At 36.4% G+C, this 25,683-nt stretch overlaps 1 protein-coding gene across 6 annotated transcripts; it reads right to left on the reverse strand.

Annotated features, from left to right (window-relative positions):
- Positions 1 to 4,784: 4,784 nt before the first annotated feature.
- Positions 4,785 to 25,305, reverse strand: LOC117147242 (neuronal acetylcholine receptor subunit alpha-7). 6 transcript variants are annotated; one of them, XM_033314058.1, is made up of 16 exons: positions 24,768 to 25,289; positions 24,568 to 24,679; positions 20,560 to 21,170; positions 20,183 to 20,322; positions 19,946 to 19,990; positions 19,737 to 19,846; positions 19,454 to 19,634; positions 19,319 to 19,394; positions 18,896 to 19,090; positions 17,402 to 17,488; positions 11,209 to 11,318; positions 8,252 to 8,406; positions 8,014 to 8,130; positions 7,253 to 7,406; positions 6,976 to 7,119; positions 4,785 to 6,905 (listed from the first exon to the last, which is right to left on the reverse strand). In XM_033314058.1, the coding sequence occupies exons 3-16, from the start codon at positions 20,717 to 20,719 to the stop codon at positions 6,897 to 6,899; spliced, it is 1,683 nt and encodes a 560-aa protein (XP_033169949.1). In that variant the 5' UTR covers positions 20,720 to 21,170; positions 24,568 to 24,679; positions 24,768 to 25,289; the 3' UTR covers positions 4,785 to 6,896. The 6 variants fall into 6 exon arrangements, with proteins under 6 accessions (XP_033169949.1, XP_033169948.1, XP_033169952.1 ...); XM_033314057.1 differs by lacking the exon at positions 4,785 to 6,905 and having other exon boundaries at positions 6,955 to 7,119; positions 24,768 to 25,292; XM_033314059.1 differs by lacking the exons at positions 4,785 to 6,905; positions 6,976 to 7,119; positions 7,253 to 7,406 and having other exon boundaries at positions 8,038 to 8,130; positions 8,252 to 8,356; positions 24,768 to 25,303.
- Positions 25,306 to 25,683: the final 378 nt, after the last annotated feature.

Consider the following 25,683-nt stretch of genomic DNA (forward strand, 5'->3'; position numbering starts at 1 on the left):
ATCCCAATTAGCAGTTGCCGGGCAATAGCCATCCCTCTCTATCCACCTCTCTCTTTCTCTGTCTCTCTGTCTTGGCCAGGCCGACCCCTCTCTTTCGCACTCGCACAAGACCGGCTCAACAGTGGGCTGTGATGTGATTTGGCGAATGTTTACAGCATCATGATGACGACGTAGAACTTGGACTGTAGAATAGATCCGCTCAGAGATCACATTGCACTGAAAAAAAATTGGTTTTTTCTGACATATTATTTTTAGCTTTGAGCTGAACACGTTTATAAATTAATAAAAAATATATTAGAAATTATTATGCTTAACTAATCTTGGAAAAAGCCAAATTAATTGGCTCAAATTAATACAAAAATTTAATTAAAATCATTTTCTGCATTTAGAAATCATCTTATGGGGAAAAAGAGAGCTACAAACAGAGAGAGGGAGAAAGAGAGACAGAGAGTAAGGGAAAAGAGATCTTTGTAGAGCCGCTCTATGGCCGACCAACTGTTGCCACTTGCCGGCCACACAGCAAGTTCAAAGGTCGCAGGCCAGGTAGACAGTAGCCACTAATTGGTTGGTAGACAAATACCCGTACACAGAAAACAATTTTTAACTTCGCTGCTAATGACTACAAATAAATAAAAATGTGTGCCAGAGCACAAACATATGTAAATGAATTTATAATTGATACCTGATAACTATTGCATATTTTGACCCTTTAAAACATTAAAACATTAATGAACTCGCGACTAACCCAAGTTAACTGTGTAGCAAAATTCGGTTGGTATAGGGCTAGATTAGGTAACGAATCCCCTCACTCGTAGCAACCCCTAAGAGGTTTTCTAGGGTTAACCACAATTAACGATCGTTAGGTCGCTCGTAAAAAAAAAAATAAAAGAACAATTACGATTTTATCCCTGCCAGCAATGTTTTAAGGATTCCGTATATCCTATTTTCTATTTTTACGACTGCAATAAAGTAATTATGTAACCATTTACCTTAATCCCCATCAACTTAAAGAAAAGAAAAGCTTTCGATCATTTATCAATTAGAAATGAGCCAGCCAGCCATCCATCATTTGTCAATCCTTGCGGGGTCCCATCAATAAGTTACCTAGTGCCCAGCGAATTAATTATCTGACTCACGGTACTATTTCGGTTTCACAACATTGCTCCACTGTGCAGCCCACTCTCTCTCTCTCTGGCTCGCTCGCTCTCTCGCAACCAACTCCCACTAGTTCTCCCCACATGAAAACTCCTTGGAAACGACAAGTAAGTCGTTCGTTCCGGCAACCTATCGCCCCTGTCACCTAACCTTGCACTTGGAGAAATTAATTGGGTGAATTATATATATAGTAGAATATCTTGCTATATCTACCTATTCGGCACTATGAAATAATATACATATATAATATGTAAACGATACATCAGATACATTCGTGGTTAAATGTGATCAGTTCTCTCAGTAAAACAAATTATTATTCCATAGCAGAGAAGTGCCCCCTGCTTTCTCGCCGTGTAGCAGTGACATTGTGGGAGCAACAGCGTGCTCTGCCTCCTTTTTTTTACAACAGGTGGTTGCGGTTTGGCGAGCACTCCACACTCCACTCGCGTTTCGCTGGTCCGATTGGCAATTGCCACTCTGTTGGCCAAAGCAATTACAATGCTCCAGCCGGAGATAAATGGGCAAACAAATCGAGAGCGATTCCCTGCAATTATGACGGAATTAATACGTGCTAAAATACATACATACATATGTGCATAGGGATATGAATGGAATATACATATGTATGTACATGTGTACGCAGGTAGTACGTGCTTTTGGAAATCGAATACATTATCATTTCATTCACCACGATGGCGATGATGAGGATGATGATGATGGGGATGAGACATCACCACATAGGAAGGCAAAAATTCGCTGTGGGCCAATGACTGGCTAACTTTTGCCAGGTTCTTGATTTCGAACAAATTCAACAAATACTCGTTTCGATGGGCGGGCCGCGCATATTTAAAGTCATTTTAAGTCAAAGTATCTCCGCCGTTTGCGTGCTTTTCGTTATTTGTTTTAATTTCCCGTGATGTTTTTATTGCCCATAGTAGACAACAGAAAACACACAAAATAAAAAAATACTCGTGGAGCGTGCTGGTACTTATGATACTTTTGTTTGTGTTCCTGTCGCGGGAACTACCAAAATATTATTCCATCTGATTGGGTGAAAGTTTCCAGCTATTAGTTACTACGATTCTTGGCCAGTGCAGATGAAACTTGTAGGTCATTCGCTAGTCGCAAGGCAGTTGGTTTTGTAAATTAACGCTGACAACGACAACAAACCACTTGTTGAACTTCAATTCGCTGGATTTGCCCCAACATTTGATAAGAAACCCGTAGTCATAGCTGCTATCACCAATCAAAATACGAGCGTACATAGATTAAATAAATGAAAATCAATTTCATAGCAATTTCATAGATCTTAAACCAAATATATCATTGCGAAATTATTACATTTGTGTTTTATTTGGTGTTGTGGCGAAAAGATTAGAAGTTTCGGGAGTTCGATGGACAAAAAACTATCAATTGATAAACCAATTCGTACTACTCTTAAATTTAATACATGCTAGTTGCTCTCACTACATACGATTTCTTGGGTAAATATTTGCAATTAGATTAGACTACTTCAACTAGCGAAACCCCCAAAACGGCATAGCCACGAATACACACTAATTGCCGTCATATTACTGTGCTCCATAAAAAAGTCATCGCAATCTGAATTCCTCAGACTAAATATTTACGGCGCTAGTAGGGAAAAACTTTGGCCCACACCATGCGTCACTTTGAACCAAAAGTCAAACAGTTTTCTACTGCGGAATCGTGATTGTTAATATTCTTTTGACGACACCACGGATTGACTCACAGAAAGCACCAAAATGTGCGGCTCATTAATGGAGCTACAATTACTGGCATTTCTTGATTTTTTCTTTTGGGTATAATAGAAGAAATATATCTTCGGACTGATTGTTCGGATATAAAAGCGTTTAATTGCTGTTATAAAATAATAACGTTTTAATAACGTTTTCAATAAGGTGCGTCTGTTTAAAAACAAATCAAACTATACCCAAACAATCATTGATTGACTTGATTGACATTCCTTATATTCATTTTCTGCTTTCACATAGACACAGACGCTAAATGTATTAAATAAACCCCAATTATAGTAACTTAGTAAAGTATTGTCAAATTTGATTAACAAATTTGTCGATTTGTGTAACTCTAAAAGGGGCTTAATAGCATTTGTTGTATTAATTATAAGTATTTAAAAAAAAATTAACATGTAGATGGCGCTGGCATAATAGAGTGTTAACCTAGCGCCACCTGTGTTTATCTAATGGCACTATTGGTCGCAGTGCGACAACTTCACTTCCTATCTAAATTGCTATTGAGAATTTCAAGTTCAAACTCAAATTGTCGATTGAAAATCTGTGCTATGTATGCGACAATGGCTGTCGTCTTCCCAATCCACAACTGCAACTGCACCAACATATTTGCGGCGTCCAAACGCCGATGGGGCTGGCGGTGTTGTCTTCAACTTTTGGAATCAACATATTTGCGGTTAGTTTATTGGCCGAGTTCGGGCAGGCCAGTCGACATTAACCGGTTCCCTGCATCCGAGATCAGAGCGAGGAGAATAATACCGCGACCGATGCTGAGGGCCCATGCGATAATTACATATTTGCGATGAGGAGGGGCAGGTTCAGCAGCTAATTTCGCCACATTGTCACACACTTGGCGAACTTCCAGTCCGCGCTGGAGTCGGAGTCCACTCCACACCACTGACCCAACTATCCAATTACCAGCGATTGCATGACGCATCGAATGGCTGAGATGCAAAGCTATTACCATATTCCAGTAAAGAAGGCGTGGCAAAAAGTCTTTCTTTATCAAATCGATAGAAATTTACAAGACTAATGAAAATATGAAAAAATACAAAAGCATTTTTCAAAGGTCTGAGAGTGGCAGTTGTGGGCGTAAGAGTAGGCGTGGTAGCGGTAGAATGGGTCAAACTTGCTCAACCTTCTAGATTTTCTAGTTCCTGAGATCTTGAAGTTCATGCGGGTATAATGAGAAACAATTCTCTGCATTATTTTATCCAATTGCTTTCAAATAACTAACCTTTTGAATGGATTTCCGGTTTTTTTGTGAAATCATTAAGTAAATAGTAAAATTTAAATATATTCAATAATAATATGTATCAATATAGACGCACAGGAACATAAAAACTTACTATTTCATAATATTTTGTAAATGGCCGTTACACATTCTTCATTTTGAAACCTATGCAGGTCTGGCAGCACATAAGAAACCTAAGTTCCAAACCTTTCGACACGCGGCACACAAAACGCTTGCATGTTGACAGCCTAGACACACACCAGTAAAACGAGGTGGCAACCCTCAAAGTTACGCTTAAAAACTAAATAAAAATCTTACCTTCAATAGAATTTGTAGCAAAATAATAAAAACAAGCAGGCTGTTATTATTATTTTTGTAAAATGTTAACTCAAAAATATCCCATTGGTTATGCCAGCTGTTTCAAATTGAAAAGCCCGATTTGCACTAGCTAAAATGTAAACATTTTATTGTTTCCAGTTTCGGTCTTACATATTTTTTGTTTATTCTAAATTTTTACGGTTCTCATGAATTTTCTGTTAACTTTTTGCTGTTTTAATTTTAGTTTAAAAATGTGTTAAATCTAACTTGTATTCTAGCTTGCACTTGTTTATTATTTTTTTTTTTTTGGGAATTCAAAGATACAGTCGAACTTCGATAACACAAACCGCCATCTGCCAGCAAAAAAAAAAAAAAAAGAAATGCGATTATGGTGACCCGTGGTTCGTGGGCATTGATTGGATTCGATTTAGATTGTTGCCAACGAAATAGAGAAGCCCGCCTGCGTTATGGAAGTTTGACTGTAGTGATATATATTTCTTTCGTATCCAATGAATATCTGCGATCGATCCTTCTGCCGCTCTGAAAACTATACTCTCTCGAAATATCTTCATTTAACGCTCTTTTTATATTCGGCATTCGTTGCTGTTGACACACATTTTTCATTTTGTTTTCATTTAAAAATAGTTAACTTTATACTTGTGTTTAACATTATCATACAATTTTAGCTTATGTTTCTTCCAAATGATGTTGGCTTCTTCTTTTTGAGATAAGTTAGCTCGCTCGCCAAGTCAGTGAACTCGGATAGAAAAAAACTTTTGGGCCAGCGAAGTGTGGGGTTTCCTCATTGCGAAGTTTCACTGTTCGGAAAGTACTGACTGAAAGCGCTACAAATATCGGCTATATAACAATATTCGCCAATACACAATACTTTTCGCCAAGTTGCGAATGTGAAGGCCTAAAATTTGTCGAGGCTGCTTGGACTCCAAAATTGACTACACTAGCATTGCGTTAAATTGCTTTACGTTCTACGGAACCTTTTGATTGATTTGATGATTGCGCCAATTAGCATTAACTATACAAGTTAAAATTATGTTGGCGCCTAGTTATGAAGCACCCGTATATATTGAAGCACCGTTTAACCGCTGAACGATCAGCAGGAAAGACTTGATGAATTGGGCGTGGTATAGTGATATATGTGTGTAGCTATAGGCATCTATGTATGTATTTCATTTCCTCTAATGGCTAGCAATTATTTCTCCCTGTGTACGCACTGCATATCGCGATCAGTGTCTTGTGTTTGCAGCTTTTGCTGTTTTCTTTCGGTTATTTGCGGAGTGCAATTCGATAATTTTAGCAAGTTTTTTGTTTTTTTCTTATTTCTCAATAGTATTCTCGTATGTATTTGTTAGCCTGGTTTTGTTTTGCATTTCACAACTATGATTTGTTGTCCAGCTGCGTTTCAATTTCGACTCGGCTTGTTAGTATCTATGAATTTATTGTGCGATCATTTCAGATAAATGACTTTCTCCTATTGCAGTGTACTTCCAGCAATTCACTCACTATTCACTATTCACTATCCACTATCCACTATTCACTATTCACTTTTGCTTGCGTTCAATTTGCATTTGATTTGCTTGTGATTGATTTGCGTATTGCTAGTCTTCTGTCGTTTATTCATTTTATATCATAGCAACACACCTGTGTGTATACAGTTCTTTGTCTATCAAAATGTTATAGCATGGGATCGAAAGTAAAACTTGATAGAACCAATATGCAGTACAAAGTGAACATAGGTTTCGAAATGCCTCGCATGCTACATACAGACTATTCTATCGTATTTAGATACTAATTCAGTTGAACAACAGTGTGAAGCTGTATATATATCCTTAAATGTCATTCTCTGTTCAAATCGGCTAAATGAGGGGAGGTGGATTGCAATTCTACGAGCGACTTGCAACTTTCGATTTTCGATTTAGATATAGAAACCTCTGCTTTGTGACTAAGGGGCAAGTTGAATGCACACGGCAACGTGCATTTATGTTTGCCCGGAAATTTATTGTATTATACCGACATTATTTTGGTTTTCGTTTGGTGTTCTTTTTTCTTTTTTTTGGTGTTTTTTCAATACAAAATGCATTCACATACGTACATACGTTACTATCTCAATTCATTGTAATATTTTTATAACCATCAGACACATCTTTAAAAGTATAAAAATGTTGAATAGCAAAACTCTTTGACTGTCAAAGTATTTCAGTTTGAAAAGCTTAGGTTCGGGCTGTTGAATTCGTGTTCGCTTCTGTTCCTAATATTTTGATTGGCTTCATATACTTCACAATACAACCGCAAAACTCCTCGGGCCGACCACCACCTGTCACTTTCCGCTCCATTTTCCCACTTATTTCGCACTTTTCACGCTTTTCCCGCTTTTCCCGCTTCTCCCAGCATCGCTCCTCCGCTTACGGGAACTGCAATGAGTGGGAAGGCAAACATTCTTGTGACCTGGCAATGGGTAACTCATCCAAGGACTCCACTCACAATGAAATGCGGCGCTGAGAACAGGACAGCGAGGGTTGCTATAATAGTAAACAAGGTGAAAATAATAAGGCACAAACGATCGACGACCATGGCTGCAAACTTCCAATCCCGTGTGATGTCGCTTGTCTCGTCCTCTTTTTTGAGCTGAAATGGGCAAAATTCCAATTAATAAAATTAAAAAAAAAATGTAGCATACTTTTCGACACCTTTGCCAGAGGGTTTCATTCTATGGCTTCTATAGCTCGGAATCTCCCCATCAAACTACATATTTGATTACCTGTTCTGTTATCCAACGCAGCTCCTTGAGTATCAGCGCCAGCTCGTACTCCGCAGAGGATGTCAGACAGGTGTGGGAAATGGCCTCGTGCAAACGCCCGTCCACAACTGGACCAGCTGGTCCCACGGGTCCCACGCTGCCGTCGTCCCCTTGCCTGTGGATGAGTTATGGTAATGTCTTAGATTGGGCAATCAAGTCCAGAAACCTGCCATCAAGTGCCTTCTCCTCCATTGAAAACGGGGTAATCCAAATGTAATTGTTTACTTTCTTTCTCACAAAAACGGTAGCACTTGCAGTTTTAACAAAATCTACCATTTTAATCTACACCACAGACTTGGGATTTCATTTCACATTCCAATTGCTAGATGTGTACATATAATAAAATAAAGATGATTTTACAGAAATAACTAACATACTTCTGAATAAATTTCTGTAGATTACTTCTGTGGCATCCTAATCAATCTTAAAGAAAAGAAAACTTATGTGCAGGGAACAGTTATTACACTGTTAGAAAGGCATGGCAAATTTCGTATAAAATAATTGAATATGAATAAATAGAAACATATTAGTATTGAACGACAAAATTGGCATAAATTTACAATTTTTTTCAATATAAAATATAGCTTCGTTTGTAGATAGACGGTGAAACAGCTGTTGAATCAGTAGGAAGTGCCACAACATGTACTTCAAAATTGCTGATTCATAGCATGTACATCATTCATCGCTGATTCATCGTGCAGCAGGGTTGCAATGCCACTCACCTGTACATCGTCCTGTAATATGTGGGCTGGTGGGGCAAAGTCGCGCTGGCACATCGATGATTGCATCGGAAATCATCGTCTATATCGAGCACATTGGCCAGCAGAGACTTGGAGGATCTGTTTCGGGTTAGTAGTACACAGAGAGTTTTTAGAAGCATTTTTAGGGACCCGCAGTGTTTGGGGGAGGGGTGGGGGGAGAGGGGGCATTGTGCTGCGAGGTGCCACATGGCGACCGTACCTCTCCTTGAGCTCAACGTTTTGGATCTGTTGCTTCTTCTCGCCGGAATTGGAGGAACTCGAAGAAGAGGGCGGCGGCGGACATTCGTAGCCAACCTGTCCGGGTCTTTGCATGCGCAATATGCAAGGTAACCAATAAAGGAATATTACTCTTATCTGTGTGTGCGAGTTCGACAGAGAGACGGAGTGTAGTTGGGTAATGCGTTTAAAAATAATAGCAATACGAATTTTTAGTATTTTTTTTAACATGAATGCCATTTAGGTTTATGTTAGTTTTTTTTTTTTTTTTTAATTCATGATTAGTGTTTTAAGTTTTGTTTTATCGTTGTTTTTTCAGGTGCGTTTGTTTTGTTGTTGGTTGTAAGATTTTTAAATTTTAAAAGTTTTGTTGAATTAGCATGAAAACGAGGATGAACAAAAAGATGGTTATTTAAGTTTCGGGATTATTTAACAGTTCGTCGTACAGATATTTAGCGATTGTTTTTTAAAACGTTGTTCGTTGTTGGTAATTATGAGTATTTTTTTTTTTTGTTTTTTGTGGGACAGCGATGATGAGTGTGTACGATTGATTTTGGTTTTTGGTTTTTTGTTGTATAGTTTATTGACACGTGCAATTGTCGTCGTTGTTGTGGTCGCCATGTTGATATTTGAATATATATTTTTTTTGTTTTTTTTTTTTTTTGTTAAATAGTTAAAGTAACAGAGAGAGATAGAGAGATACACATGTAGAAAGAGGAAGATATATATATATATATATAGAGAGAGAAACAATTGAAGAGGCAATTGAGTTGAGTCATTTGCGTTGAAAGTAGTTGAGTTGCCGGTTTGCGTAGTTGTAGTTGTTGGCCAGAGTTTTTGTTGAAAAATAAACATTTTTGTGTGATTATTGATGCTGTTGTTGGTAGACGATTTCTTAAGTATGTAAGTTAGTATGTGGAAAAACATGTGAACATGAACATCAACCAAAAAAGGAAATCAAGGTATATGAATGAAGTGGCTCTAAACATTTGCAAAACATTGTATTCAGTACTCTCTTGGAAGTACAGTCAATGGTCTTAGTAACTAATTATGAAACAGAGAGGGGTAAAAACAAACGATTTCATCCATATTTCATGTTCTAAACTTCTATGAATTTAGGTCTTTAATAATGGCTACTGTATTTACTCGGGTCTGAAGTAATAGCCCCCATATGAACGTTATATGGGTAAGCTTTTTTTATCAAGGGTTAAATGCTTAAGAGTTTTAAATCAACAGCTCTATAGGGGGAGTGCAACTCCCGGGAAATACCTAATTAAATAATCTCTGTCAAGGTTTATCCAAAAGTAGTTTATAAGTCGGACTCCACTTTGGAGCAGGGTTGCATTTTTGTAGTTAGTAAGTTATTAAACTGTTACTGATTTATCTTGCATTAAAAATTCGTTTTAATTGCATCGATTTTGCTAAATTATTTTTGAAATTTATATTAATTTAATTAATTAATTTGATTAGGTTGAAATGTGACTTTTGGGCCTTTATCCTTTTTAGTCGCAAATCTTGATCACAATCACCAGACGATTCAAAGACAGTAAATACACAATTTACCTACAAATTCATAAATTACGTAATAAATTTCAGAATTGAAAATCCTCTCGTTGGAGTGGAAACAAATATGGTTTGATCCGGAAATTGATTACCATTAATAACATTCGCTTTTGGTTTTGCATGGCAATATATCGAATCTTACATTATACGAACATACCTGCAATCCATTGATTAATTTTGAGGATAAGTAGTTAACGTTTAAGAAAAATATATAAATAAAATGATTCCTCACTTTCTTTTTTAATATTTGTTTTAAGTGTTGGTAGTACTTAATTACAAGTCGCCAAAAATTAAAAGAAATATGATATTTATGTTGCCAGTTTTAAGATTAAAGATTTAATTTACATTAAGTTCTGAAAGCGTTGACAGAATAGAGATACACTTCGATTTTTAGGAAAAAATAGAGATTATGTTTGAGATTAAATTCGATTTTCAAACGGCCTTTGTGTTTGTGTTTAAAACTACTAAAGTGTAGAGAAATTATTTTTTAGTGAAGTTATTAATGAACTTGTGTAAAAACCTGAATGTATAATAATCTAAATTAGCATTTGATTTTGAATTAAAACGAATTAATAGTTTGTCTTCCTATTTTGCAAATAATCAAAATCAGAATTAAACACTTTCTTACAGCTGAGATCAGAAATTGTATGTTTATGGGCCAACATTTGTAGTGTTGATTAGTTGCTTATGAAGCTTAAATCCGCTTGAAGACAGTCAGTTAACAATCAAGTATCAATAGTGTACGAAAAGTGTAAACTCTAAGTGAAAATCATTTCAACCACTTTGTGTGAATTTCGGATACAATTTACGAGTATATTTCTCCAATTGAAATGCTAGTTGACCGATTAGTGTGTTTAAAACTCTTAAGTATATGGGCTTGTGATCTTTAGTTTGGAAACATTGCGGAAAGAGGTATTTATTTAGTTAGTTAAGGAAGTTTAGTGGTAGTTTAGCTGGTTGAAGACATACATATGTATACGGATGGGGAACTCGATTTTGGTCTCTCATGCTTTACTTGAGTATATCTTGCAAGTCACTGGTGAATTTTTGTGGGTGGGTGATTGAGTTTCGGTGTATTTAATGGGCGAAAAGTATGGGTTGATGCAAACGGATGTTTTTATTATTGGTATCCTAGATATTTACAATTAAATTGATTGATTTAAAATGATCGGTTTATTTTGGTAAGCCAAAACACGTTTGTAACAAACAATAAATATACATATGTTTAGCAGTGGAATAATGCAAAAATTCGAAACATAATCGGTATGTTGTGATAAATATGTGGAAAGAAAATCATATCGCTTTGGTTTCGTTCTTTTTCTTTGTTTTTTACAATGTATGAAAGTAGTAAAGTTAATTTGAATATAAAAATATTACCCATTCACTCATTTCATGCGTATCTGGATTTCTATGATGATAATTGAGGATAAGTATGGTTGACACAACTGATGAGGCCACCATAAACATAATGCAATTGAAATAAGTTCCTAGAAGGACACAAAAATTACACAAACTTGTAAAAAGTATTCGATTGGTTCACATTTCTCTTAACCTAGTTCCTAATCGATCACGCATAAACGAAGATATAGTGTAGGTGTGTTCGTGTTCCCATTTCCCATTTTCCATTTTCCATTTTCCATTTGGGATTAACCATTCTGATATACCACGGTATTATTATCTCATATTTAGCAAGCATTTAGTTATTGAATGGATTAGTTGTTAACAAAAAGATGAAGAAATTGTACATCTTAAAGATACATATCAAAGGCTTTTGTAGCTAGGACTTTATTTTGTTAAGATTAGTTAAGGTTATAACACAATAAGCAAAATTATGGACATTATACAAAAATAAGTTAGCTCTTTGTTAGAACAACACGAGAATCGAGAAGCAAATTGTTAGGAAATATACAATATATATGTATGTAAGAGTGTGTAAGCTAGTATAAGTAGTTAGTTAATGCCTAAATAATCAAATACGTAGGCCAAGGAATCGAATTTGTGATAAATTACTTGCGAAATATCTGCTCTTGATTACCACGAGTATAGCAATACCACGACATATTCCACAGCCGAAACTGAATCGGGACTTCATTTATTATTAAAGGAAAGCGAAACGCACATTTTTAGGCCCAAAAATCATAAGCTAAATCCGGCCGCCCACCTGCCTGTGTGTATCTGAAAATAGTGGGGGGTGGGGGGAGGTGGTGGGGTTTTGGGGAAATATTGAGGTTCGTGAATACAAAAGCAGTTTACTAAAGTCTCGCCGACCCTTTAAAGTTCATTTTGTACACATCGATGCCGGAAAATGAAGAAGTCACTTTTGTAAAATGCCAAAGAAAATTCAGTGGGGGTGGTGGATCGAGGGGGGGGGGAGGATGAGGGGTCGGGTGAGGAGGGATTAGGCCGCGAAATCCAAAATGATACTTTTGGGATAGAAAACGTACGCGGGATGTGCTGGCATCGCTGCCATTTCCTTTTGCTGCCATTGAATAAAACTCGGCCGTGTGGGCGGAATATTAAAAGGGGGCGTTTCGCACAGATTGTTCGAGTGAAATTAACTAAAAACTTTCCCCAAAACACCCACCCCCCCTCCGATGGCACTTCCTCCTAGCAACCAAAACTCATCAGTGGCTGACATTCCCGAAATTGATCGATTCAAAGCTGGATGTGGATATTTGGCGTTTTTGGGATGCGAAGCATACATATATATGCACGTATATATATATATATATTAAATAATATATAATTAACGCCTTAAATTCGAATGCAGGGTGATGTCAACCATTTGCTCGTTTTACTGCGTGTACAACCAATTATCCGCAATCATCATTTTATTTTAAAAATCGAGATCTAATTGGTAATTTTCTTAATCGTTGAGTTGAGTTTTCGACTTATGCATATATGTTTTTTAAACTCTGTCTGTGTTCATTACCACACGGTTCGTTGTTATTGTAATTGTTATTGTTATTGTTCTGGATCGGGTTTTCTTTTTTCGATGTTGTTGCAATTTAATGTGGGAATTAAAAGATTTGGAATGGGGTTTATTAGAATGATATTAGTACACATTTATTGGCTTGATTAGGGCGTTTGGATTAGTAATTGATGTTAGATAGATGTCATCTGTTTTTAGAATGCGCACTGATGAACAAATAGATGTGAATGGTTTGCTGGAAAATTAGGCTGTAGCTTTGCTACTTTACACTCTTCAAATTTACTCGCCATATGCTGGTCAAAAAATAGTTCACTTCGCCATTCGAATAATTTCATTGATCTGATCTGATCTGATCTGATTTTTTTTTGAAATGACCTTGTATTTTGATGATTTTGTAAGTGGCTTGAGGAACATGAGAATTAAACGCTTATGGGCGTACGTACAATTTTGGCTTAAATGTTTCTTGGGGCACACACGTTTCGCTGAGCGTATGAATTGCAAATACTCTTTCAAGTATACTTGAGTATGATTTTTCTAAGATATGCAAAAATCTGCTAAGTTACAACGAAATAAATATCTGGGCATATGGGCTAAAAATAAAATAATACAAAACTGGGATTAAAAACATGGCCTTTGAATCAAAAAATAGTCAGGATTCAAAACTGAATAAATTCATTTTTTTTCGCTCATTTTTTAAATAAAAAAAAAAAAAACAAGGCAAACAGAGCTGGAAAAACATCGATGGCAATATCAAATGAGTTATGTATTCGCTACTTTTGTTATTCTTTTTGAGAACCATCGATTGTTTCTCGCTACTAACTCTCGTCACTAGTTGGGAAAGCAGCAAGTAAGCTTGAAAATGCATGGGCTTCACAGTATTTGATTTTGAAGGGTAAAAGCTTAAGGTAAACCACTCGGAAATTTGGCCTAAACACACTTCGACGCTTTTGATTTATTGGTTTCTATATTTAACTATTTTATTTTCAAGGATATATAAGGTAAAAAAGTCGAGTTCGCTGACTATAAGACACTATGCTAAAAATGTGTTATGTTTATAGAGTTTCTATGATATAAATAAAAGATTTCACCCCCAACACAGATGTTTTTCCGAGCTCTATTGGTACGTGAAAACAAACTATTGATGGTTATAATATTGTATATGCCTGAAATAGCCAAAGGGCCATCATCTTTGAGATACATATGTGTAGTTTACGGAAAAGGTTGGCAGAATTCCAATACCTGTTCACAGGATAAGTAATAACAAATAGGTTACTGCATTTCCGTTAAATTGTGTTTAACAATTTATCTGTGGGAAAGTCATACGTTACGATTTGTTGTGTTTTATTTACAAGTGTGAGGGAAGTTCTTCTAGCCTATGGTGTATAAATTTATTTGGTATTAATTGCCCAAACAATTGAACGGAGCAATAAATATATTTATTTTATTGTTTACCACACTACTGGGTAGTTAAACCGAAAAGTTAAGATAGTAAACCATACATAAATAGCCAACATAAAACAAATGTCCAAGATGTAAGAGATGTCTGCGGAAAAATTATGACTGCAGATGTAATACCGTAAATCATGTAGTTAGTTCTCGCTCTATTGGCAGATGAAAAAAAAACCTCCTACCTATTAGTATTAATTTATCGTGAATGGAATAATAACTATTTATGGCTCAAATATAGCTATAAATAAAGTGAGCTGTTAATAGGGTATATTTCAAGTCCGTAGAAACACAATGCATACATGTATGCATATTTATAATAATCGAATATTTCAGTGTTGCAATTTAGTAGTTATGTGTACATCGATTGTATTCGTTAGTTAGTTAGTCTTACTTTGGAAATAGCGTAATAAATATAGCAATATGTACTACATTTCAATGTGGAGTAAATCTTTCAGAAGAGTATTATCAACAAGGATAAAGTCAAAGAAGAGGGAAGACGGCATCCGCACAACACATCAATTTCTTGAAATGATCAGATGCTGATTTTGATTCAGATCAAGACCTATATGCATGCTTTTCCATACAAAACAGCTATTGTGAAATGGAAAACAGCAATGCAACAACGAATAAATCTATCGATATTTCAAAGTAATGCTATCGACTTTGAAAACTAAAGTCGACTTTTGGGAGCTTAAATGAAATGCAATGGTAAGAACACGATTTGTTGACCAAATGGAATCGTTCGGCTGAAGGTTGTATCTACACCACAATATGCGAAAAAGTATTGGATTCTGTTACAAATTTAATATATATTCCATTCTAATAATCATCTATGATAATAATGATACTCCAGTACAGCTCACAAACTACAAAAACACCATCGAAATAAATTAATTTAAGAAGTCTGCAAGTTGAGTGGCCTTCAAATTCAGATTTGTATTCGTTTTAATCTTGGGTATTTTATTATCATTAATATTCTAGTTTTTTTTAAGTTTTTAAAGCTGAATTAAATGTTAAGATTCAGTATTGGTTCAAAGAAAACATTTTGTTTCGAAAAATGTCACCGGAAATCCTGTAAATTAATTTTATATTCTTTCGTTTTTTGCCCATGTTAAAGTATTCATAAGTAATAAACAAAAAGAAAGCATTTTAGTTACTCGTCGAGAATTGTTTGAACATTGTTTTTAAAGCAAAATATCAGTTATTAGATATCATCAAATAAATATCGTCAATTTAGTTGTAATCAAATTGGGAAACAAGATTCTTCGAGTCGCGTGTTTCTAAGACGTTGTCTTCTTACTTAGAAAACACAAATTTTGAACATAAAGTTGCGGTATTGAAAAGTGATTACATAAGCTTAATTGTATGTGGAAATTCTGCCACCTTAATCGCCGTGAATTCAGACAAACCGACTGTTCTGGATATACGTTTATATTAGATCCTATGTCAGCTAGTTGGTGCTTTTGGATATTAAATACATAAAATATTGTGGCGCAGATGGATGGAAAAAGGTTATAGATCTCGGATTACAACGGTGTACTCATATATCGGTGTTACTATATATAACATATACGTGTGGGTGGGTGGGTGATTATGTGTGTACGAGTGTGTACGGTGTATTTGCGTGGCGCTTAGTGGGAAAGGGTTGAATTGATTTCGTTTCGTGGAAACCAATTTTCCTCAGTCCGAGATGCTTGACGTATGGAAAAGTCAGGCGGGCATTTGTGTTCCTTCATGCCAACAAGAACATTTTTTCGCATACATTATGTGGTAGTGGTCCTTGGGAAATCTCACTGGCGAAAACCAAAACGAATCAATTGAAATTAATATTTAATGCAAACAGAAAACCGAACGGATAAGTAAACAGAAAGTCTGCGCTGCACAGACTTGAAATTCCCCAAATGAGTTTGCACAAATGAAATCCATAAGTGTATGTATGTATGTTGCACGATAATCGTAGTCAAACAAGAAATACAATACTGGAAAATCAAAAATATGTATAAACAATATACCTGTGGCTCAGGGAGCAGACAGAAAGTAAAACTCCCTACCAGTTTTCTTTGGAGTTTCATAACAAAATGTTTCTACTTTGGCTGCATACAACAGGTATACGAATATTTAAATTAGTAAAAACTAATATTTGAGTTCATAAAAGTGTGTACTCGAGTTTTATATTTCATTGCGTGGTCAAAATACTTGTACAGTGTTAATAATAGGTTGCAAAATGTGCGAGAATAGGGCATTTAATAAAATATTTATCTAACTGTGTGCTGCCATGCAAAGTAAATTTCAACAGTGAAACAATAAATTGCTTTCAAATTAAAAACAGTTTAAATATAGCAATTGAAATGATATAAAATAATCTACAAGTCAAGCTGTATTTGTTTTTCAAGTATTAGTTACTTGAATTAGTTAATTTATTCACACGGACGTTTACTACATGGTATCAATCTTCTTGATTTTAATATAAAAATGAAATGAACTATCAATATTGATTGATAGTGAATAAAAAACATTGAAAACCAATTACAGTCTCATTAACTGTTTTAGAATATAATTACTGTGGGATAATCAATGATTTGGAAAGTGATTATCACTTTCAGATATTAGCTTTTTAAGCTGGATGTTAATTTCCGTTTCTTTGAAAGTGAACAATCGGGTATCGAGCATAAACTAAATACTCTAACCGAAATTTCTATACCCTGCATATGCTCTTTTGTATAATGAAAAACATAAGAACACATTGAACAACATGCGACGTTGGCATAAATTCGAAAAGCATGCGTGTAGTTCTTTGAACTCCCTACTTCTTTCAGTGTATGTACTTATGATAGTGCTGGGTAGGGATTCTTCATTCAAGGGGTAACAAGATGATTATGGGTTCTTTTATTTTGGGAAGCTAAAGTTTAGCCCTTTATGTGTGCCCCAATTCACAGAGAAATATAATTTCTTGATAAGAAAGGCAAAAGATAAAATCAGTGATGGTTTATTTCAACGCTGAGACGCCAAAGCTGTGCGGAAAGAAGAGTCTTTAATGATTGCTGAATGAGTTGAGAGTGGTGCGTTAGTTTAGAAACTTAGTCAGACGTAGATTTGAATTGAGATTGAGATTGAGATTGATATTGAGATTGAGATTGAGATTGATATTGAGACTGGCGGTATGCATTATCCTGGCCACGATCTACTTACCGAGCAGCGGTACCGCGTCGGAGGTCGCCGGCATAGTTTCGGCCACCATGTTGAGGAAGACTGTAAGCGATAATAGAATTGTAACTCCTGAAAGTGGGCAGCAGCACGGGGTGGAAGCGCCACTCAATCAATATGATTCATTCGGCGATTCACACGATTCACAGTATTCACAGCATTCGCAGTAGAATTGGGCAGACCAAACGAACGGAGCGAAGGCGGCATGGAATTAGACGAAAGTTCATTTGTTAGTCAATGGAATATGTTGAAGGCGCTGCCACGATTATTACACATTAAATGCGTGCACTATTACGATTACGTTAACAAAATAGTTTATTGTAATAACCAGTGATCCTGCTGATGCCGCTCCTCATGATCCTGAATTTGCGACTGCCGCTTTGCATGTCCAATGTCTTGGCCAGGTTTATTGGATGGTCGCCATTTCCATTATGACCTTTCTTTCGTTGCCTTCAATAAAAAACTACTACCGTATTTTCTGCACTGAACCTCACCCCCTTCCTAGCAATTATACTTTATACAAGCATTCAGTTCACGATCAGTTTTCCAGATCCCGTCCGAAACTCAGTACACGTATGCATAATATTCGTGGAAATATGTGCAACAATTGAGAATGATTTATTTATTTATTTATTTAACAAAATTAAATATAGTATATAAATTGAGAATGATATTGTATATGATTTTAAGTACTTCGAGATTAAAAATTAAACAAAACTGTTTTTAAGTTGGTATTCAAGTTTTCAATTTAATAAACATCTAATACAAACTTAACATATCTCAAATATATGTGAAAATATATCACTAAATAGATTTGTTCGTTATTAGATTGTTAAATCTGTTTTTTGAGGGATTCACATTTGTTTATTATTTTACACAAGAAACGGTTCTTGAGCCAAAAAACTTATCAACAGAATTTAATCAAACAATGTCACATTTTGACTAAGTAAAAACATGGTGACGAACGCTTTAAATCGTGGGGCTTCTCACGGCGCGCTTCGTCACTACGTGACTTCTGTCACACATATTGCCACGAATTTCATTAGAACGAATACCGAGTGCAGCAAATTAAAAGGCTATTCACACTGGCTCAAGTGGTTCTGCATTAGCATGAGGAAATATTCTAAGATGGAAACACTGGGAAGAATTCTTTAGAGCAAGTTGGTAGCTAGAATGAGTTGCAGAGTCGCATGCAAAAGATCTACATTAAATTCCAATAGATACTCCAGATGCATTAGCATGTCTAAAAACAAAAGCAAACAAGAAGTAAATGAAGGTAGCATTGTAATTTGCACAATCTCGACTACTAGGTAATAAAGTTCGTTTCGTTCTAAGCTCGAATCGTATCGGTTATCAGTTATCGGTTATCGGTTATCGGTATAGTTTGTAGTTTGTATTTAGTTGGTAGTTTGTGAAAATTCGTGAGCACAGAGATAGAAGGGCAGGGAGATCAGGCCAGAACATCTGGACGACACTTACCAAGCGAAAGCTTTTCACCAGAATCTGGTGGCAGTGTAAACCCTAGCAGTGCCATGGAGGCGATCAGTACGCACGGCACAATCAGATTGAAAAAATAGTACAACGTTTTGCGCCTTATCAAAATGGCGAATGTTATGTCAATATAAGGTTCTGGGCAGCAATTATAGTAGATTTCATTTCGTTTACCGGGCACACCTGTCAGTTGAAGTTCGAATCATTTTAACGTGTGTTGTTTTTTTTTTTTGAGCAAATGGTATTGATAATTTTTTTTTTTTTCAAAATGACACATGATTTGTTGATGGAGTAGAGAAGAAGGAGATATTATTTACGAAATTAATAAGAAACATTTCATAGGCTTCGGTCTGAATAAATCAGATGGGAGATAGAGCAGTGTGCTTAGCTTGCTGGGAGCACTTAACCTACCTAACAAGTCCCATTCGCCATTGGTTATAAAGCTAGAAATGTCGCCACCAGCTTCGTCCTGCAACTGCAGGTCCAACTGGGAAATACACGAAGTAGATCTTATTCGTTAGTAGCTAGCTAGTACTGAGTAGTTACCTGAAACCCGTCGTAGGTCCACGAGCCAAACTTCATCTCGCATCTCTGATCGTCGAATGGAAACCACGTAATGTCGATCTTGCACGTCGACTTGAATATACCAGGCGGTACGTACAGACAGCTCCCATTGTTGCGAACCACCACGTTTGTGGCGTACGTTCCATCGAAGCCCTCGTCCGCACTGGAAAGAGGCGTTAGAGATCGAGGATTTACTGTAGCAACTCACAGGGCATATAGGCATGCATTATACGAGTAAAAGCGAATGTTTAGCAAAGTGAATTACCTGTTGTACATCAGTACATCCGGTTTCCATAGGCGATGTGGCGGAATCCGCAGATCCCGCACACCACCGAACTCACTCGAATTCCATCGAAGATTCATATCGTTCCATTCCTGATAGTAGACAACATGGGATTCTTATCAACACACACTGCCCCCGGGCATTTTCCCACGACTGATGTGAGGAATCTCCAGCCAGAAATCAAAACTTACCAATTTGAGCCAAATATTCGTTATAAGCAGTTGATTCTTTTCGTCCTGAAAAATACAATGTTATGGTGGCCTTTAGTTAATCGTAGTCTGATTATTATTGAAATCGAATCATTATAAACGAAGATATATTAACTTTTTAAAATTGCAAACATTGAATGAGTTGGGCAATGCCAGTTGGGTCTGTCTTAACCCGTATGAAAGTCATGGATTTCCCAACACCTACTTGTATTCACTTACCACATCGATAATCTGCATGAGTGTTAGTCCGAAGCTCAGTTGCAATGGATCGGATTCATTGACCACCGGACGCTCCAGGCTGTTGTAGTTGTCCAGAAGGGCGTGAAGCAGCCGCTTCTCATGGGGTCCAGCCGCACAAGCTGGTTAGATGGTAGATGGAGCAAATGGTAGGAATGGTAGGTTAAAAGGCGTCTTAACAAGGACTCCCCAAGGATTTGTGGCAGAAGGTGCATTATGATCGTGACCCATAAATCACAGGAGCGTATTTTGCTAGCTATGTACGTATGTACATAAATACCGCTCCCAATGAGGCATGTTCTCTTCCGGAAGTGTTTGGACATGGAGAGGGATGGACTGGAACTGGACTGGGCACTCACCCGGTATCATAATTAAAAGTCCCAGGCCATAGACCAGCATTCTGCCACCGTTCGCAGTGGCCTCCGGCAATGAGTGCGGCTGTGGGAAGCTCATGGATCTCGTTCTCTCCTGACCAGGGCAGGATGGATTGTCCGGCCGACTGCGTGCTGGCTTCTTCATAACTCGATTGAGCCTTGGAGTTCGAATATTCTATAGCCTATATCCGCGATCTAGATCTAGTGTGGGGGCGCAGAAGGTAGTTAGTAGTTAGTGGGACTCAGCCTCCTTTCAGTTCACTTCCATAGTTTTGCATTTTGATTGTGGTGTCCGTCCGGTGTGTTTTGGTGTTTCGGTGTTTATATTGGTGTTGATAATCGATAATCGATATCGATAGTCGATAATCGAATTTTGCTTTCCGGACTACTGTTCGTGCGCATTCGTGTCACTTTTTGGATCCATTGACTTTCTTCTAATCCCACGCTTTTCGTTAGCTTTCTAATTTTGATCGACTTCTCATATTGTATCGCCTTAAACGTCTAATATTCCTCAGCTTTGATTGTATATTCCTTTCTTAATTGGTTAATTGCAACAGTGTTGTGCGATTCTTACAGGCCGATCCATTTTTGACAGGCTGCAAAGGAATGAACAGTTGCATACGATTTTAGTTCGCGAAAGGAAACGATTAGGCTTTAAACTAAGTAAATAATTATGCTAATGTTTGGTTTCGGACATTGAATAATATTTCGTGAATTCAGTTCCCCTTTATCCAGAAGCTACATTTTCGTGTTCTAAACAAGATTTTCAATAAATGACTAGTTTATGTGCTAATAATGCAAAATGTTCACAAAGACACAATGGTTTACATAGAATATACTTTTAAAGGTGTACATTTATTTAAAACACTATTCATATTATTTAATATCAAACAATTTTGTTGTATTTCCGGTGATTTGGCATTATATCATCAGCCGCATATTAGGGGCATTGTGATTTCCGTGATCCGGAAAATCCATTAAATGCAAATGTGGTCATGTTTATCCGCATCAAACTTTGAGTTTATGGCCTGGAAATAAATTTAAATTTTCACTTTTTAAAATGTCTATTTTATCGAATGCATTGCATGCAATTTTAACAATTTGGTGTAAGTCACACAAATTACATTGCATATTAAATAGGTATTTAATAAAAACAACATGAAAAATAACCAATTTGGACTTTTATAAAACCGTTCTAAATAAAGTGGCTGATATCAAACTTCTATAAATTATGAATACATTATACAGACTTATATACTAATAAGATATGTACACACATATCTGGGTTATTTAAAAAAACCATAACCTTTGAAAAACTTTCTCGACTTACCTCTGGAATAATCCATCGTAGGCCTTCGGATTCTTTTTATTTGGCCCATAATTCGAAAAATGCCAATCCTATCTGAAAAACATACACATTTGTTATATCTCACTACTTGCAATATATCTTGTTTATAAGTTAATAATTAAATACAAAATGCTAGCTTTGAACAATGCAAATAAAATATGGACCAAATTTTACGGGAGATAAGCTTTTTTAGCCTAAAAGTCAAATTCAATGGATGAAGTTTTAAAAAAATGAAGAAATTATACAACTGTTTTTTATTGTTGCAAATTTTGTATATTTCTCTAATTGCAAATCGCCGTACATTATGAAAATCGGTATATACATATGTGATATATCAGTTTATACACTGTGATAAGTAATTCTAATCAAGCATTTACTTGGTGGATAAGATATGCAGGCAAGAAGTTAAGGAAATGTTAGTTAAAAGTATTGTATGTGAATTATAAGATTTACCATTGCAAAGGGTACTATTTACTACTAATATGCATTTGAATCGTTTCACAAAAGTCAAAAATGCAATGGTATAAAATTTCGGGTTCCAGCAACTGGCTTCCGTTCTTATTTAAAATGTATCTTAATATATATTTGAGTGATACAATTCAAAATAAGAGTTAATGATTTTTTAAGATTTTTAAAAATGTGATTATTCAGAGTAACGTACGGATTTGGATTTGTACTGGTTTCTAATTTGCTAGATATTTCTGTCAATTATGGCGAATATATATATATTAAATAGACCTAAAAGCAAGCATATACAAACATATAAGTTTGGTGTTAAGAAAATAATTGGCTAAAAGCTGGTGAAGATCTTTGTAATTAAGACTTAAAAGCTATTTGAATTGCTGCTTGCTAAAGCAAAGCTAAATTTTGGACTACATTCAACTAGAATTGCTAGAGATTGGGCTTACTTTAAAAAAACAAATAAATAAATAAATAAAGATGTACACGCTTACGACGCAAACAAATAGACAGATAAAGCGGCACTGTGCAGAGCTGATTATTATATTCAAAATTTATTCGATAACATCCTTAAAAATTCCCATCGCCCTGGGGCCGTAAAACATCCTGCGGCAGTCCATTATCATTTAGGTTCTTGGCCAGCTGCTCCCAAGTGATTGGTACAATACAAGTACATACATATAACCATATAACCCTGTCCCCACGGTTAAGTCCCTCGCCATATCTACGTCTAAATTGAGGAGGAGAAAGGTGGTGCTTTCTTTTCGGATGTCCCATGCTTTCCCCTGGAATGGAGCAATGTTTTATGAATTTACAATGGAATTGCGTGCATATCTACTTACATTTTTTGGGGGATTGAAAATTTGCTACGAAGCGGGCGAAAATGCTACGGATGCTAAGGATGTTTGTTGGTCTTAACCCAAGGATGCAAATTTCCATTAATTATTTAATGTTTTACAATACTGTGCCGCATTTCAATTAATTTGCGAGTTCATTTTGTATTCTGTTGTCTTAGAACATTTCTCAACACTGCAATTTAGCTTGATATTGCAATTTTCGCGTTTAACATTTATGGAACTCCAGCGATTCCAAACAAACTGATTTCATATACACAATATACACAACAACACACATACAATACGACCAGCGATTATCTATTTTTAAACAATGTTTGTGCCTTTCGAGTGCCCCTAATTCAAATTCACTCAGTCATGCAAAAGTTTGCTAAAACGAAGCAATAGCTAGCTGCGGTATTTATATAAACTTAAATTAAAAATACTTTTGCTCTATCACTTACCTTCGAGTGTATGTTTTTTGTAATGTTGTTAATCACTTGCACTTAAAAAATAAAATAAATTCTGCACTGCAGAGATTTAAAGAGAGCGTTTAAAATATTTACTCATTCTTGGTAAAAACAATTGTTAATGGCGAAATCCGAACAATTGAACAATTTATGCTTACTTATAAACATGTCATTTACATTGGCACTTGATATCATTTAATAATAAATTAAAATTACATTTTATTTTGCCATTGCAAAAACGGTTTTGCTTCATCCCAAGCCGTTTATCACTTTTATCATTTCTTATCTTATTAATTTGGGCATAATATTATTAATACTCGTATGTACATATATTACAAGTCCATATCGAAAGTGTTCATAATATTAGTATTGCCTATCTTATACCCTCGAACATTTAATTTAATATTTGTTGAGTTGTTTATATGTTTTTTTGGCCAGGAAATAAAGCTGTTTTGTGTTTTAAATGGCCTCACATAGTGGGAAAAATTAATGTAACAGGTAGAAGGAAGTGTTTTGGCCCAGAAGTCCTTACAATTTCTCTCGAATCCTTAAAAAAATGTAGGAAAAATGTTTTTAATCACAACCAGCTTTTTCATTCAAGTTCAATTTAAGCACTATTTTTTATTATCTGTAATGGTTAAATTAATACCCAAATGGTTTGTAAGTCCCTTGAATTCTCACAGGACAAGACAACATTTCTTATCCTGTTTCCTGCTGTTAAATGGAAAAGTAATACTAATTCAATTCACAATTTTTTTTTATTTTTTCCTTCTGAGCGATGAGATACAATTTCAAACATTTGTTAGCTGCTGAGATGGTTAAGCCAAATCCCTGGCAATCAACACAGGTTTCTAATGATAAGGGGTTTTCCTTGGGCACTCACCAGTCATAATATTTGCATAGATACGAATGAATTGTCTGGATCCATTGAGACTAATCTCTGTCTTCTGGTTTGCCTCTCCCATAGCACTCCAGACCGACCACCGATTTGTGTTCTAAATGGGATGCAAAGTGGGGGGAAAGTGGAGAAAGTACCATGAGTACTGATTGCACTATCCTTTAGCTATTTGCACCATTACTGACCGCTTGCTCAAGGAACTTTACGCACCACGGATATGGATACGCATGGCACTCTGCACATGGCACTTGTACAAAAAAAAGGGATATATATATATTATATATATACGTGGCTAACACCTTTAAAAAAAATGTTGACAGATGATGGAGGTGATTTTACGACGCGTTCGAGGATTTATCATTGATTTCACATTCCTTGCAAAGAACGCACATTTTCGGCAGTTTGTTTGTTTGTTTTTTTGTTGCTTCTTGCTTGCCAGCAGCTATTTTTCGCAACTCGGATTTGGATTCGGTTGCGGACTCAGACTCCGATTCGGATACGGATGCGGATGCGGCTCTGCGGATGGGACTGATGTCACCAGCACTCCCCGACCGATTCGCTCACGACCACGCACTCGACTGAATGGCTGTGAAAGCAGGAGCGTCCGATGCCGCACAACAGTCCAAACTAACACAACGGCATTTCCGAAAGCCGAGGAAGCCGAGGAAGCCGAGAAAGTAGTCAGTGGCCACGAGGAGCGGGCTCGACTTTCCAACTGCAACTGAGCCGGACTCCGCGCGACACGTGGCCCAGCATGTCGTGTCGGCGCTGTGACCTTAGACGAGAGCATAACATGGCCACGTCGGGTGTCCTTCGTGTCCTTCGGCTCGGCAGGCTCCTGCTGTTAGCAGCGCACACGCCTAGCCGGAATGTTGTGAAAAGTAAACAAATTCGGTGGCACTGCCACTGCCAACAGCCTTGCTGTTGATGCATGTTAAGGATGCACTGGACTGGACGCCACGTGCTGCTCCCCGTTTGTTGTCCACCCGCTGCCAATGGAAATCTACTTATTCACTCTACGCCGGATATGGAATGAATACCCTGCTTTCCAAGCTTCAAAACAATTGTATTTCTTTGATTAAAATAAAAATAATTCATGCA

This window comes from Drosophila mauritiana, chromosome X (genome assembly GCF_004382145.1).
Source record: "Drosophila mauritiana strain mau12 chromosome X, ASM438214v1, whole genome shotgun sequence".
Lineage (NCBI taxonomy): Eukaryota > Metazoa > Arthropoda > Insecta > Diptera > Drosophilidae > Drosophila > Drosophila mauritiana.

Coding starts and splice junctions, on each gene's coding strand:
- LOC117147242 (XM_033314057.1), bottom strand. CDS start 20,719: ATGAAGAAGCCAGCACGCAGTCGGCCGGACAATCCATCCTGCCCTGGT. Junction 19,991..20,182: donor TCATGCAGATTATCGATGTG/GTAAGTGAATAC, acceptor TGTATTTTTCAG/GACGAAAAGAATCAACTGCT. Junction 7,120..7,252: donor TGCGTTGGATAACAGAACAG/GTAATCAAATAT, acceptor TGCCCATTTCAG/CTCAAAAAAGAGGACGAGAC.